This window comes from Micropterus salmoides, unplaced genomic scaffold (assembly GCF_014851395.1).
Source record: "Micropterus salmoides isolate LMB-PRFRI ecotype aquatic unplaced genomic scaffold, ASM1485139v1 Ms_hic_scaffold_21, whole genome shotgun sequence".
NCBI lineage: Eukaryota > Metazoa > Chordata > Actinopteri > Centrarchiformes > Centrarchidae > Micropterus > Micropterus salmoides.
In genome coordinates, this window is record NW_024041262.1 from 4,515,969 (window position 1) to 4,533,774 (window position 17,806).

The window sequence follows — 17,806 nt, forward strand, 5'->3', positions numbered from 1 at the left end:
CATAAATAGCACGACTGCTGTCCGTCCTTCATGACTTCCTTCCCCTGGCAGGCTGATTGATGAGAATGCACATAATCCATTATTTTGGTTCATTGATTGAGCCCGGCAATCAGAGATCAGTGTTGTGGCAGAGGTAACCGGACCCTCCTATGAGACCGCTCTGTCGCACAGGCGCAAGCGGAGGTGTCAGCTGCTGGCCTACTAATCACCCTATGCTGTGAGTAATGGCTATGAAAGCAATCACAGCGGAAATGCATCATCTCTACAGACCTCGATCTATCAACCTGACTCGCTCTCATTTGACTGAAACGCATGCCAATGTGAATTATGACGCTTTGTCAAAGGCAGAGGGAGCCCGTTGGCTCCGGAGCTGCAGAATGTAATAATTAAACTCACCCATAAAGACCCATTGTATTTCATCCATTGACATGTACGTGTTGCGCATTTCTGAAGCTGTTTCCCTGGGTAAACATTTCATGCTTGGCTCTGGTGCATAATTACAATGCTTCAACAGTTTATACAGAGTCACAATATACGAACAGTCATTTTCCACTTCAGTCATCTTTCAATTTGTTTCCCCACATGATATCAACAGAGTAATGGTGGAAGAAGAAAGAAATGCCTCGCTTGCACACCATCAAAAAACTACTTGTCAGAGAGTTTGATGTGTTTCGCCCCAAACAAAAGACACAAGCAGGCATCCTCGGCTAACCGATCCTTTTGACGGTTTGGTAACAAATCTGGGATATTTTAAGTTGTTTGTGTTGCAGTTTTGTAATTTCACACAGTGGGGAACATTTCCTCCCCAACCACAGGAGTCCCCGGTCCCATCACCTTGCAATCTGGAGGCTGGCCTCTTTCTGCCCTCTTCTCCAAAGTGCCTCTCCATTATGGAGTATGTTGTTAGTCTCAACAGGTGTGCAAAATATTTGCAAAAGGACCCCAGGATTTGCTAGTTCAGGAATAAACTGAAGTTAGAAGACAACATCAAGGCAGAGTTGGAGTGAAAACTGTAGAGGACACAGGCAGAGAAGCGCTAATGTGCCAATTTAGCAAAGCAAAATAACCAGCAATATCAAACGGGGTCCTTCACCCTAAAACAAATTTATACGATGATTTATGTTTTTGTACATCTAACGAGCACAATATTTGTCATTTTGAAACAAATTGCCCCTGCATCTCTGGAAATGAATTCTATAGATTTTCCTCTCGGCTCATTCTGGTTTTCTCTTAGCGAGGGTTATTACTTAATTAGATAGGGGGAGGGCTCTGTCAGATATCTCCCCTGCCTCAAACTGAGACTCGCCTTTCCTCAGTCACTCACATAGAATACAAAATAATACATGAATTAATTTCCAAAAAACCTGTTTATACCTGTTTTTCCTTGTTGTGGGGTGAGTCACTGTTTTTTTCAACATGGGATGTTTTACTGCTCATTAGAGAATACAGCAAACTTGATTTGAGTTGAACTCATTATAAGCGAAACTAAATATATAAAAGACGGATTCCCACAGCATTTCATGATCATGATGTTAATTCAGATGTGTGCGGACTGCTTTACCAGAACTTTACAGTCTTTATCCCATATAAGTGCTGTCTCTTTGCCACTGAACTGCGACTGGTGAAGGCCAATTTGTTATTGTATATACATAGAAATGTTTTCTGATCTGACGCCCCCTATTAGCAGGATGTCATTTTGGCTGACCCTCCAAATCGCTGTTGAATTTAAAAAAAACTTGTGACAGGTTAAGGTTTGGTTAGGTTTAGGCACAAATACAATTTGGTAATATTTAGAGAAACATGGTGGTCTGGATTGAAATGATTGCTTTGTTAAGGTTAAGAGACCTTTATCTTCATGGTTACAATAATAACTACTTAGTTAGGGAAATGAAATGACAGACTCTGTCCTTATTCTTTCTCGATAGTCTCAAGCTGTCATAGGTCTCTTAGTGTCCTCCCTCACTAGTCTCCTTCTTGCACCCTCACTCAGTTTTTGAGAACGGTCTGCTCTTGGCAGATTTACAGCTGTGCCACACTCTTTCCATTTCCTAATGATTGATTTTACTGGACTCCAAGGGATGTTCAGTGCCTTGGAAGTTTTCTTCTTTCTTTCTCCTGACTTGTGCCTTTCAATCATGAATAGTTTAGAGTGTTCTTAGTATTACTACAATACTACAATAATGCAATACTGTAGCAGAAAAAGCTGGACCTTCTAGCAACATCTCTATTTTTACCATAACAGGTAATCTCCATTTAATTAATGAGGCACCTGTGATGAATCAGGTGTGTTCTATTAAAGGGGCAAATACATATGCAAACATGCATTATGTTCTATTTGTAATATTTTCAGTCACTATGTAGACATAGACATGTTTTCACTTTGATATTGAAGTATATGTATTGATTGATCAGTATCAAACAAGATTCAGAGTCTACGGCCATTCTAGCAGCTAGAGTTTCTTTGAGCTAGATGCTAACATGTGCTCACAGTGACAATGCTAACAAGCTGATGTTATGCAGGTATAATTTTTACCAAGTTCACCATCTTAGTTTTTCACGTTTGCATGCTAACATTTGCTAATTAATCACAAAGTACAGCTGAAGCTGATGAGGATGCCATGCAGGTATTGTGACCTGATGACGGTGCTAGAGGAAAAGTTACGGAATCACCAACATAGTCTGTACCAAATTTTATAGCAAAAAAAATTTCACTCGAAAATATAAATTTGAACCTCGTGGTGGTGCTAGAACAAAGGTCAGGCCATTACTTTTAGTGATTGACATATTTCAGTGCCAACATTGTGGCCAACCGACTAACAGACAGAGAAAATGACATTACCATCCCTTGAGCTTGCTGCTAGTATGACTAAAAAATCACATTAAATCTACGCGGATTCAATGTTGTAAAACAATAAAACATGAAAACTTCAAAACATTTCATAAGCATATTTGTGGTGTGGTATGTCTGAATTGAAAGAGAAAAAAATGGCAAATGGAGAAAAGTATTTACTTCCTTGTGAGATCCAATCATGATGAAATATTAATATTCCAACATATAGACATCATCCCAAGTTACCCCACCACACATAGGTGCCTCCTGTCTGATCAGGCCACAAAATTAATCACAATTGCTGTGATCAGTGCAGCCAATGTGATAGTGGCACTTTTCTGAAATGTTAATAAAGCCATATTGACACTATTCTCGGCAGGAAGTGCGTAGCCTGTGGCTGCTCACTAAATCTCAATGACTTCATTAACTCATTACCATGAGTCACGGCGTGCAGTGCCAACAGCAATTTAAACACGACAGAAAAGAGCAGTGTCCTTGGGCCGCTTTTCTGCTCGCAAGACTGATACACTTTACTAGATTTAGCAGGATGATTGACACATCAATAGGTGCCGAGGTGGATTAAATGGACTCAATCAATATTCAGATTTGTCTCACTCTCACCTCGCTCCTGACGCGAATTGTGCACACCTTGTCAAGTGCTGTCGGCTTTTGTGCCTCAGGCGGTGTGGCAATGCTGCTGTTGAAGCAGCATACATCTTTTCTGTCACATCCTGGAATATGACACGCCTCAGAAGATTTTATTTGAATTTTTAATGCTTTTAAGCTTGTGGTAATTGAAAAATTACCAAAAGCTAAACAAAGTGGAAGTCGGTGAAAAAATCCTGGAAGGCATGAAAGGTCACTAAGATTTTCTCCACTACAAAGAAGACTGGTTAATATTCATCCCATTCTTTTGTCTTTTTATTCCTTATTCAACCAGGGGGCCAGAAGAGATGGAAAAATCGCAACTTTCAATGAATATGTCAGGGCTTTAATTCAACTCTCTCCTCTGTCTTTTGTAGAAACACATTTCTATTCATGAAGCCAATCCTCCGTAGTCATGACACTGCATACTTATGTTTCTTTTGTAAAACTCCAGCAAAATGGTAATTAAATTGCAACTGTGGGCTTCTGTCCCCTATGCAGACTTAAAGAAGCCTTTATCTTAGCAAATGACTGACAGTTGATTATGAAAAACCCAATGTCTCTTTTTTTCCTCCTGCATGAAGGCAGTCCACCCACACCTCCTGCTTTTGTGCGCACTATTGTTATGGCTCCATTGTTAATGAGTTTAGAATTAACTGGCTGTAATGACTGGAGACTGGAGCCCCTGCCGAGCCTGATTGTGCTGTTGAATGGGGAGCTGGAGGAGTAATGTATGGATGGATGTGCACACAGTGTGCAGGTATCTGTGTCTGTGTCGCCGGGAAAAAATACAAGTGCTGCCAGAACCAGGAGGGTCGTTTTTGGGACGGTCACACCTCAATGCTCGTTGCTGCTGTACAACCTGACATCAGGTGTCATCCTGTGGCCATTCATCTAGTTTAGGGGATTGCTTTTATTGTGATTTTTGATATCAGGCAGACATCAGCTGGTAAAGCTGTGGCCCCAGTCTGCTACGGGGCATTAGACTCTACCCAAACGAATCCATTACATTCTGAAATAGTGCTATTAGCTCATTCAGAGACATTTACTTGGCATAAAAACATTGTAGATGTGGGTACATTTCTTAAACAGTAGACTAATGTTTTCTTTCTGTGCCATGCTGGACAGTAACCCGGTAACGCGACTAGAAATCGAATCCACACGTCTACACCCACAAGACAACTCACTTTGAAACGCTGTTGTCATGTAAAAATAATATTTGTTAAAATGTGTGTCAGAAAACTAAAAATGAAATATTGTTGTGCTGCAGAGATGTCTTGACCTAAAAGTCATATTCTACAGACTAAAAAGATCAGATTTGTTTGGGACAGATCCTTGCAAAAATCTCACCATAATTCATTTAAACAGTAAGAGTGAACATTCCCTCCAATTTTGAAAATTAAATCACAATTGCAATATCAGTCAAGATAATTTTTTTTGTACATTCATTCAGCCTTAAGGCTCAACAATTAAAAACAGCAAAATCTGGTGAGCGGTGGGACAGAAACAGCCCGTACTTCTAAGTCTCAGTTCCAATTTAACCTCTACTGCTCTCTGCTATCACCTGCTCTGTGTTTTAATCCAGCCTAACAAAATAATTTAGTGGTTCCATTTAAATGTTTTCCTGTTTCTGTTATCAGGCGTCTGGGTTTGCTGCTCTTTAAACCGCAGTGTCTCCTTTCCTGTTCGTACCTGTGTTTAAATACAGAAGATGTGGCATGTGGGTGTGGTGGATTTCGTCCTAATCACACGTGCAGGGGTACTTTTATAAACTGAGTTTTTCCTCTGTCGTTTAAAAAAAATCTCTGCATACATGAAAACACAAAAACACGTTATTAAGCCGTCAAGAGCATGCCAAACCAACAGGCAGCGATATGACCCTAATCGTAAAGCCACATTGGCCAATTAGAGCCTAATAAAATTGTAAAGAAAGCAGGCAGTGGAGCACAATCTCACATCAAACACAGCAAATAATGGTGCGCACTCTGATGTCGCAAGGCAAAAACTGTGGTTTCACCGTCTACACGACAACACTGCAACCGGAGATTCTTAAAATTCTCACCCTGGCAGGAGTTTTCAAAAATATTCGGTTTCAGTGACCTGATTCTGCGTTTCCGTGTAGACGAACGGCCAAACTACAAACTTACAGTTTTGAAAATACCCGTGTCCGTGTAGAGGGCCTTAGAGTTGTTGGAAGGCAACTCTGATGGACCTGAGCTTAGTAATGAAAAGCAATGAAATGACTAAACGGATTACTGTAACTTACAATGACAAACAACAATGTCCATGTCAAATTATGTTGTATTCAAGGTTGGCCCGCTGCTGGGGCTACATCACTAGGCACTGCCTCAGGGTTGAAGCAGAGGTCACTGTGGCCTATCTATAACAAGTCAAGAAAGGCTAGCTGTCAGTGCTTAGCAAAAATAAATGTATTAAGTACACTGTAGTAGATGAGCAGGTCTTTTTCTATGTGCATCTTCTGTTTCTTCTTCTCTCCCCCACTGTCCCGCAGCATAATTCTTTATAATGAGCTTGTGGACAGGAGATGAGATATGATTCTTGGAATTAAAACAGCATTTTCTACTTTGATCATCCAGCAGTGTGTGAAGCACTGAAATAAGACTCTCCCCTTCTTTATCGAATCTTTGCTCTCACTCTCCCTCTCTTAATCTTTCCCTTGCTCGCTCGCCCTGCTCTATCTGAGCTTGGGGGATTGCTGTATGAGATGAAGAGTTAATGAAGAAAGCTTTTTTTCTCCCCTGCAAGAAGACCGGTAAGCTCTGGCAACTTTGTGCTCTGCTTTTGTTAATCGCGTCACGATCAGCTTTCATGCTTTACAATCCCAACCCCTGAACCAGTTGAGCATAAATATTTAACATAGTTACTTTCACGCCCCTGAGAAAATGTCTTACAGAATTGCATAAGCTGCTGCACAAATGAATCTGAACTATTATTTGCTCCTAAAGTTGGCAGATGAGCTCCCGTCTTTCTCCATGAAAACAATCCCAACGACATCATCCCCTTTTATTTCTTTTCACACCATCTTATTTTACATCACTTACAGGCAAAACAGCAGTCACACAGCTCCTCGCTCTCATGTGCACTCTCAAGTGGCCTTGTCTCTTACACTGCAAGTTAGTTGCAACATTGTCAAAAAGCCATTTAAAATGCTATCATCTAATATGGAGGCTGACGTGGGCTGGTGCTGGCAGCGTGGTTATGTAAGCAGCCTTCTCAGGGACTGATAGCAATCCAACACACCCAGCAGGGGAGCGGTGGTGTGTGTGTGTGTGTGTGTGTTGGGTGGGGGTGGGGTGAAACAAATCACACATTCAGTACGCTACATAATATTGCACCCAGTGTTTTGCCACAGGTATAGAGAGAGGCACTCTTTCGTGCCAATTGATTTGTTAATATGCTAATGCAGCGTGATTAGCGAAGCAAGAAACTGAGCGCGTCTTTGCTCAGTGAGGTGTTGATTGAAAGAAATCAACGACCGGGGTGGCAGATGAGAAGGAAATGCACATTTTGGAAACCAAAACTTTGAACTCTTTATTGTAATTACAGGCCAAAGTAGATACTTAAAGGATAGGTTCAGATTTTCCTTAATACATACACCCACATGTCATATCTAAATTGAAAGAGTATTCTCTATACAGGCCACAAAGGATACCACTATATCAAGGGCATGGAATTAGGAAGGAGATGGACACGTCTGAATACTATGGAATCGTCCCTAGCAGTAAAAAAAAAAAGATTTAAATATAACCGCTGTTGTGTGTCAGTGTCTTGTCAGTGTATTTGGTACAAACGGTTAACAGCCAGCCGCAAATGAGCAAATAACATAGACCAAAGACGCAACTGTAATCTACAAGTAATTTGACTTGTAAAAGGTCTGGGCTGCAGTGTGGCGCCTTTCCTCTGGCCGGTAGCTCTGTGTCACTGCTGTGTCTGCGTCCCTCTCGCTTGGAAACACCTTTGCTCTGTTTGAGAGTGTCTCACTGCTCCAGATGCTTCCCACTCAAGTGACTGTGAGCTGCACTTTATCTGAGGTGCTGAAGTTCACATGGCTGTGGATTTGTGGCAAGATTTCTGCCTGCTCAGAAGTGTTTTCAGTTAGTTTTGGTTTTCAAACTCCGACACTGAGCACTGAGCTTGTCTCATCCTGTCTCATCCTGTACAGTTCCAAATGAAAAAACAAAAAATTATTATAACCCATGATAACCTTCAATGACAATGTTACTTTTAGAGCACTACTTCTTTACTTATTGGCACTCAACGTTGGCATGTGGGGAGTGGAATCACCCAATATGGATGTAATTACTTTCTGACCATGTTCTCAGATCAGCCTGCGATCAGCTTGATTACTACTGAGAGAATTGATGCCCAAAACTATGAAAATAAGACCCAACCTGTAAATAATAATTACAACAGTTTAGGTTTCTTTCCTTTCAGATTGTGTAGCAGTAAAACAGTGAGGTATACTTCCTTCAAAGCTCAGATTTAACACATTTGTGTCTCTTGAAAACGGTTTCAGCTTCCAGGCTCACAAGCTGAATGCATCGGCACCATGAGCAAACATGGCACATTGCACACGCCACATTATGTGTTAATATGAAATGCAAGAGTATGTGAAGTCTTACAGTCATAAAAAAACATTTAGCTTTATTGCAACATACATCAGAGTATGGCAGCAGCTGCCCCTAAAGTCACTATTCCAATCATGTAGCTTTAACATCAATGAAATACCCATTACTATCAATGAACCCCACAGCTATGACTGTTAGATTAGGTTTGAGCCGAAATGTATTTACCTCAATGTATTGTGTAAATTATATACTGTTAAATAAAGACCAGAAATGGCCCAAATACCCTTAAACTGCACATCCAACAGACGAGTGTTGTAGTGAAGTTCTTCGGGCTGAATTTGCTTCTTGAAGACTCATGAAAAAAGTCCTCTTACCTTGGCTCTGAGTATATTGTGAACGCGTTTGTAGCTGAAATTTTAGCGGGCTGAGTCTACTTCATTGATTTCAGGAGCCGGACGGGGTAGGGGTGGCTGAAAATGCAGCGGAGCTCTTGTAGAACGAGTTACCTTGGGCTGAAAATCTGAACAAACATTGTTAAGTGCTGATGGTGGGCATGCTGGCAAGTAGATTTGCCCAGGGAGGGAGGTCTCCTCAGTGCACTGGCTGTTCTGCAGCTTTTCAGTTGCAGTTGTCTTCCCCCTCAGTGGTGCTGCACCGGAAAGTCAGGAATTTCCGACTGTTACAGCCAACATCACGTCTGCTGTCTATATGTTAGTGGAGCAGTTGACTGTAAAACACCGTCCTATTCCAATTAAGGAGCATAACCAGTGCTGTTTACTGTTGAGCTGCCACCTACACTTATGTCATTTGTAGCCCTGCTTATAAAGTCAAATTTTTATGAATTACATCCGACCACTCACTGTGGAAACCTTTTGATTTATCTCCTCTCCCTGCATTTCATGAAAATTATGCATCAAAATAACTGACTGCTTTACATGGTAACGCTGTAAATAAAACAATTGTTAGCTTGTGCAGCGGTGAAGGGAAATGCTGAATCTTCCTGTAGCACTCTTCAACCTTACACGTATCTGTTGACTAAAACACTGCACACATCATAAATATACTGCATAATGCTGAGTCAGGAGAACTGTAACTAATGCTTGGGCATCAAGGTTTCTTGTCACACTTTGGTTCTAAATAACCACGCAGGAACACTGAGACTGGTAAAAGAGTCTGAATCAGTTTGGTCTTCTGTAACTCATAAAGCAGGGTCACAAGCAGATCAATCACCTGCATTACCTCAACCAAAGCAAAGAAAATACATTCTGCAACTACTGAAGCTGAATATTTGATTTCCCTGAGCCCCAAACCTATAGAGTTCATTAAGTCCCACACTATTCCCAGGAATACGTCTGCATCAAACTCATTAACCCCCCTCATAGGGCATCAGATATGGACCAAACAAAGGATGCAAGAGATGACAGTGTGTCCTCCGGGGGAAACACTCCACAACCACCAATACGTCAGCCTTGCATTACATGTCTGATGGATTTATCAAGCCATCAATAAGATATTGACTGGAATAACACTCAAGGTCATCCTGTATAAATCTCCAGTAGCCTGCTTAACATGGTACAGTAAGAGGTTAATGTCACTGGTCTTTCTTGTTCCTCTAAGATGCTATGACTACAGATTGCACTGCCTCTTGAAGTCAAAACACCATAATAAAGCTAAAGGGGGGTTATCAAGAGATACAAATGTAGCCACAAATAGAATTTTATTTGAGATTTGTGTGCTCAAGGTCTATGACATGATAATTAAAATAAATTCCAGTATATTGCACAGTAGTGCCTTACCTCTTCAGCAGTCAATTCTAATGGATGTTTGCTCTAATTAGTTCGTCTATTCTTTACTAATGCAACCTCATTATTTATGTCAGCTACAGCTGTAAGTTGGTGTGTGTTCTTTCTATTCTTTGGTCGCTCACTGATTTCAATACATGTCGAGGATTAGATTTAACAGCCCTTTAATAATAACAAGAACCTTTTTTTGCCTTAGAGATAAAAGTCAGTGAGATAATAAATACTCACATTTGCACATCAAATATTCCACACAAAGTAATTATTTAAATGAATACTATAATTTAAAACATGTTTTTATATGGCAGTGAGGGTAAACGTAAACTTAAAAAAAAAAGAACACTCATTCATTCAGTATTCAGTATAAGCTTCTTTTTTTTTTTTTTTAGATAGAAAGGAGGTTATGTGTGCATTGTAGTTCCTTTAAAATGCTTCTCCAGGTGTTTCTGCCTCTGGATCTGTAGAGTCTGGATCTGTGGTTGCAGGTCACCTACCCCATGTTCCTGCTTGACACACGCTGCTACAATTAATATTATTATTAGTCCTATTATTATAATCATTACTATCTCTATCATTATGAGGACCACCATTACTATTATTTTACATCTCTATGTGGAACTTTCTACTGTGCCCCCCCCCCAGTTGAGGTAGATTTATTGCGAATGCTAATTTGATGCCTAATGTCAGTTACACAACAATATCTATCAAAAGATTGCTAACATTAACCAATATTAGCCATTATAGGTTACTGGTCACACCAAGGAAGGCTGTAGCAGCAAAACCAATGAAGAGTGTACTGAACTGAGTAAGGAGGTGTTTCATTGTTTACGAATTGAACTTTTTAATGGTAACAAAATACTCAAGACCACATGTTCAGGTTCTTAAAGTATTCTTGTTGTGATGGAGGGCTTTGAGGCTCTGAGAAGCAAACAGTGTGCACTACAGTGCAAAGAATATACCAGTGCAATGTTAATCTACACTGTGTGCCCTCACTCTGCTGGTGCTGATGTTATGTGTACACACATTAGTGCTGAGATGTGCTCTCTGCGTGTTTCTCTCACAGGGGATTTCATGTAACCACCCCTCCCTCCCTCACCCCACTGTTATCAGTAGACTGCTGTGGAAATATCATTGTATCTACAGCAGCACTCTTCTTATCATGAATGTGCTGCAAACTATAAAGGTTCATTTGGTCACTGGGTTTAAGGTCAAAGCTGGTGCGTATATCATCAAACCCGGTGCTGGGGAACACATCCCTGTAGCTGTGTGCTGCTGTGTGGGAGGCCGCGGCGATGAGAAGCTGATGGTAAATCGATAGTGATGGATCAAAGTGCCGCATGGCTGGAGCCCTGCGGTGTCAGGGTGCGGGGAACAACGGTGACTTTTTACACCTCCTCCCGTCTTCTCATTATCTTCTTCTCCTCCTTTCCTCCTACCTAGCCCACGATTCTCTCTTTTCATCTTTAAATTCCAACTCCTCTCTGTCTTCCCCCACACTGTGTGTGTGTGTGTATGTCTGTCTGAATGTGTGTGCGTGAGAGAGAGAGAGAGGTGACTTGATGCGTTGTGTCATGGTGTCAGGTGGCATCAGCCAGTAGTTGATGGGAAGATAAAATGTATCACTATCGATATCCGATCACTAAAATTGTTTCCAGCAGCCTTCTGCACTGCGTGTGTCTACAAATCTGTTGCTGTAACATGTGGGCAACATTTGACTCATAAAAGAGATGTTATTCATAAAATGAAGAAATTGGACTGCTTTATTGTCTAATGTTTGAGTTCAACTGGTGTTATGCATGTACAATTCCTGGTTGTTTAATGTGATTGTATTTTTCTTTTATATTACCATGCAAGTAGCACAATCTAATAAATAACCACTTGGTTCTGTTTTCTAGGAGAAAAACATTGGCCGGTCCGCTCCCAGAGTCACCATGGTAGGGATGGATGTTCTTTCTTTAAGGGTCAAAGTTGCCTCTAACCACTTCTTTAGGATTTCTGTATTTGTCTTATAAACTTGATAATGATTAATAGTGGTAATATGAAGTAACATCTGATCAGTGTTTGGAGGCAGCTTATACCTGGAGTGTTAATTGTAGTGCAGTGCCTTCCCATTGGCCGCTCTCTATCTATATGCCTAACCTGTGGATTTTCCCCTTGGCATTTAGCTCTCCTGTCTGTGTGATGACTACATGTGTTCAGTCTGGTCTATGTGTAATGGTTCTAGGGGTCTAACGGTACACAAAATTCAGTTTGGTTAAAAAAATGTCCATTAAGACAAGCGCAGCAGGTTTATGAGTTAGGTGAGACGGTCAATACCACTCTTGTGTGTTAAGTATATACCTGGAACCAGGAGACAATTAGCTTAGCTCAGCATTAAGACTGAAAGCAAGCGGAAACACCAAGCTTTGGCCTGTCTAAGGTTGAAACTGAAACTGAGAACTGAAGTTCACTAATTATATACATTGTACCTCTGTTTGTTTAATCTGTACACAAAGCAAAAATGTACAAATAACATAACGAGGAGTTACATTTAGTTACAATGAAGTAACCAAGCAAGTGCTAGGTGATGAACTGTCAAGAAATCATTACATTACATAACTCCTTCTATTTTTACACTCTTAGGTAGCACTGTGCTACTTTACAGGCACAACAAACTGACTGAAATGCACATGGTGAGGAATATTATGATGGGGCTGAAGCCCTGTAACAAATAACATGGTCTAGCTGATGGACAACAACTGTCTCACTGCCAAACCCTCGATGTGGGTCTCTCGCTATTTGGAATTTATGCAGTGGATGTACTAAAACGCAGCGCAAATTAGACAGTATTAAGATGATAGGGGATGAATACGTGTGCCGTTACACCCCATATCTTTTTTTTGTTCAAATTACTGGTGATGTGGGCTTGCTTCCAAAGAAACATTGTAAAGAGGAGATTTTGATTGCACTCCATTTTTTGTTTTCAACCAAGAAGTCCATTCTATGAGTAGAGTATGAGGGCCTAATTAATGAAAAAACTAACCAAACTAGGGCACACTGTATGTAAATAAGAATGTTCTGTACCTCTTGATGTTTGTTGCAGCTGGCCCACATTGTTTGTTTTTTTCCCATTGTGTTGTGCCTTAAAACCCAACCGGTCCCATTTCACTCTGTTCTAATTCCTGCCCTTTGAAATGTATGTTTTGAACTGTTTAACTGAAGCTTTTTCTATGTGTCGTCCACTTTACTGAAATGAATGTCCTAACCTCTATGGTGTGCGTGGTCTTCGACTCTGTCCGTCTCAGTGGAGAGGAGGGCTGGTCTATAAAGGCATGGATAAAGGCAGTTTTGATGATGTTACTTCTTTTATTTTAAGAAGACATCAGATAAATCTGTGCTTATCCTTGCTTAATATACGGACCCTCCTCTTCCTCCTCTACCTCTTCCTCGCCCTCCGCCTCCTCTCAAAGGAAGTCTGCTTTTCAACAGCCCGCAAATGGAGTCGGTTGGTATGTCAATCAACTGTTGAGAGAGTATTATTCCTACAATGAAAATGCCATGCTGTAACTATGTTTGATTTTCAGGAAAGATTATTACCTTTAAACCCAGTGAGTCACCTCAGCTTTGTAGTGAGAGAACAGAGTGGAACCAGATGGGCTCTGTAGGAACATCATGAAACACTACTTCAATAAAATGGATCTCTTATTGCCTTTTAGCACACAGGGTCACAATAGTCCACATTGGGTTCACTTTCTATCACATTTCAAAATGAACTGGATATGAAGTCCATCTCGACCTCCTGCCCTTCCCTATCCCTGCTGAGACTATCATGTCCCATTTGTCAAGCTGGAGAGGCAGTGACATGTCAAGTAACTACTTGGCCTTTGATGTCTTGGGGGTGATTGTGAGTTACGACATAAAGAGCGATACTTACTGCAATTTGTGGATAAAAACAGCCTGGACTGGGATTTTATTGCACTCGGAAGGACATAGGAACGTTGCAATCTGCAGCTCTGGTGACTCTTATTAATGGAGTTATCTGTGAATGCATAATGATGTCTGAATATTTCAGTGTAGCTATTAATTTCAACCAATTCAAAACACGTGTTAATTACTCGTTAGCACACATGAGATGTAGATTAACAGATAAGCACAGCCATTTAGTAATATACTGTATTTGACTTCAGGTATACAAATGGTTATAGTAGCAATACAAAACCATATAACCAGAATCTGAACTATATTTCTTAAATGTTATGCTCTAATATAGGGGCCTCTATTTTCACAGCTGTAAACCAGCAGATATACTGATATACTAAAGTGATCTGGTGCTATGAATGTCTTTTTTTAGGTTTCAGTACTTGTTGACAGTTCTTTTTCACTGCTTTCCCTTTTCCTGCAGTACTGCTGAATGTAATGCATCTTCTGACGCAGATCACGACACAGAAAAACAACTTTGCGATTAATGTAAAAGGTTTAGTGACTAACCCACAGATAATATTGGACTTATGTTTATCATATCACTAGAAACACAACTTCAAATTAATGGTAATGATGCGTTGTGAGTTTTCATCCAGCTGTTTTTATGCACATTCAAAAAACGTCGAGGTCGTAAAGTTGGTGTATTGATAAAAGCAAAGGAAACAGACTTACATGAAGCATGAGACTTCACTGAAGTTTCCGCTCCACTGGAGAGATGAAACATTTTACTTTGATGTGACAGATGCTCTTTTAATTACGTCATCTCATTGTGTCCTCTTCTTTGGCAATGCTTCAATGGCAACCAACTACAGAATTAGTGCCGCCACCTGCGCATAACTCCTAATATTCGCATAACAATAGTGGATGGAAACATCATTAACACACAGTTTCTTTTGCCAATTTTGCCAGGATCTTGACTCCTGTTTGTTGAATATGTAAACAGGTGTTTACCATGCTGTGTTTGCTAACACGTGCGTCACATCAACTTTATAAGAATATGTCAAACATGCATGATGTTCATGAGTTCCATATAACCAAAAATAAGAGAGAAAGTTTTACATAAGCAGTGATAAAGAGCCAAGTGTTCTTCCTCACAATTCTTTTAGGAGCTTTCAAAAAACATGATTTGCTTGTCTGAGAGCTGATGGATTTGGTGGTGGGGAACTGATATTTTACAGTTAAACTGCGATGAGGTTCTTGATATCAGTAGCTGAGATGGCCGGTGAAGGGACAATTCACATATAATGCGGAAATGACTTGAAAATCCTTTTGGGTCTTTTCAGTCTTGCAGAGGTCTGATGTTGGACCTATGTAGCATGTTTCACAGCACATTCAAATTTAGATTTTAACGTTTGCAGGTATTAACTCTTGAGTAGTATTTCATTTTATAGTATTGACACCTTTGGTACCAAGCAAGTCAATGCTATGCTACGGTAGTTTTGTACTACACTTACATATATTGCTTGTCAAACCAAGCGCTGTTTTTCAAATTAAAGAGTTGAAGACAGTATTGACAAAGCAGGTTGTACAATGTTTACAATGTAAATGCTGTTTCATGTCTGTTCATTAAGTTTAAGTTTCTGTGGTGGTGTTCTGTTTGTTGGTGTGGCAGCTATTGCTAATCATGCTAACCGCCCAGCCATTGCAAAAACTTTTTTGAACTAGCTATAGGTTAAATCATATCAAACCAAACCAGGTATTAATTACATTACTGCACTGCATCTTTTTACATTACAGTTTATTGATTTATCATTACTGTACACCTGCCTACATTTTAACTTCAGCACTATTTTATGTCTTGGATAGTTTTCTTTTTATACATACTATTTGAGCATTGTTGTAGGGAGCCTGAAAACTAAGAATTTAATTGTCAAGGGCTGCTTCAGCGTAATTGTTGTACATATGACAGTAAATAACTTGAAAATCAGACGTACTTAAAGATATAGGTTAAGACTTTTGTCAGTGTAAATCCATGTTTTTAGCGTCCAAACTCTGACTCACAGTAGCCATTCAGTTAAGAATGAGCAGTGGAAGCTAAAATTAGCAGAGCTAGAAGTGCCATAAATATAACTTATAAGCATTATCACCAGTGCTGCAATTGGGTCAGAGTTAAGCCTCCTGCTCTGAGAGTGAAATCAATGAGGAGGTGGGAACTTCTGCCAGGGGGCCTAAACCTTTGTCCCCTACTAACCGAGTGAAGTGGGGCTATTATGGCAGTTAACATTTAGCGATTAAATGTGAACACTCTTTGTCAGTTGTTAAATGTCAAGCCCACAGTGGCTTCCCTTTCCCCTGCTTCCTTTACTGCGAGAGGAGGGCTGGGAGGTGTTTGTAGCACCGGGCTGTCAACAGAGCCAGTAGGACAGAGACATCCGCATTCCTACCTGTCGCACACATTTTGGCACACATGCACACTTGCACTCTGTAACCCCACCACCACCACCTCCCCCTTCACCTCCTCTGGGCCTTTTATAACTCCAGGAGCTCCACTTGGCAGGACTAATGGGATGGCAGAGCTGTTGGTTTTAGAGAGGGATGTCATGAGGAGAGTGGAGCAGAGAGCTGAGGAGGGCTCTCTAATAGAACTGGGGTGGGTTGTGTGGAGTTGGAGAGTGGAGGGGAGGAAGGATTCTTCACTGGCTCATGTTGCTGTTTCTCTCCTCTTTTCATCCCACTGCCCCACCACATCCTCCTTTTTCATATGTTTCCTTCTCTTATCTGCTTTCTGTCTCAGTTTATCCCATGTCCATTGTATTTCTGTCTCCCCAGCACTTTACTTACAGACACAAAGCCTTTAGGGTTTCCATTAAGTTGTGCCTGTCTGTCTGTATTATGAGTGTGTTTTGAAGTCTGGGGGAAACACTCCACAACCACCAAAGTCTATGTCCACCACGATATCTCTACTTACAGTTTGCATTTTCAAAGCAACGAAAGGGTTTCCTGCTTTTATATGCGTAATCACATGCTTCAGGATATCATTTTTCACATCATTCATAAGATGTGAAGGAATGAATTGCCTCATGTTAAAAAGAAACGACACATTGGTGATACATTAAAGATAACGCCAACATAAAGTGTATTTAAAACGAAGTTCTTGTTGGAATGTTGACACTTTGGGCCCAGTTTGCACATTTTCACTTAGGGGTGTACTCATTTTTGTTGCCAGCGCTTTAGACATTAACGGCTGTGTGATGTGTTATTTTGAGGGGACCGCAAATTTACACTGTTATACAAGCTGTACACTCACTACTTTACATTGTAGTAAAGTGTCATCTCTTCAATGTTGTTCCATGAAAAGACATAATCAAATATTTACTAAAATGTGAGGGGTGTACTCACTTTCGTGAGATACTGTATATATACATCATATATACATCAATTGGTAACTATAAAACATTATTGTTATGGCACATAAACTATGGTTCAGGTTAAGAAAGATAGTGGTCATCTTGCATAAAAGTTGGATTCTCTACATATCCACGTACATACAGACACCCAATCCTTACGTCCCACCTTGCTCCATGAAGGGCACACTTTTTCCTGCATTGTATTCTTCAATTTGCCACATGTACATGATGCTTGTATGTGGCCCATTGCATTGATTTTAGGTTACTGCTTGGGTCTGACATTTGGGTGCTCACATCTGGAGGTTGCTAAGTTGTTCAAATACTCCGATGACCTTGTTTGTTTCGGTTCATTTGTTCCTTTTTAGTTCTAACAAAAATGACTGGTACTTATCCCAGAATTACTTCCCTGTTCATGGAAATACATACGATTGTGGCCAAACACACACACACACACACACACACACACACACAAACTCTATCCACAGAGAGCTGACTGGATAACATGACATGGTTGTTCAGTTGTTGGACAGAATGCGAATTCTTAGAAATCAATGTGCTGATGGTTTACAAGATACCTCTGAGCATGTAACCGCAATTTAATGTGTAAATGCTTATTTAACCTTGGCATGGGGTTCA

The 17,806-nt window shown here is 40.5% G+C and overlaps 1 protein-coding gene across 7 annotated transcripts in view; it reads left to right on the plus strand.

The window, feature by feature from the left end:
• LOC119916266 (protein shisa-6-like) overlaps window positions 1-17,806 on the plus strand; it is a 65,097-nt gene that overhangs the window by 31,465 nt on the left and 15,826 nt on the right. For 4 of the 7 annotated variants that reach the window (XM_038736222.1, XM_038736223.1, XM_038736224.1 and 1 more), the window contains exon 5: window positions 11,759-11,797. The exons of the other annotated variants lie outside the window; for them this stretch is intronic. In XM_038736222.1, the coding sequence (XP_038592150.1) occupies window positions 11,759-11,797 (39 nt within the window). The remainder of the gene's footprint in view (window positions 1-11,758; window positions 11,798-17,806) is intronic. 7 annotated transcript variants of the gene reach the window in all.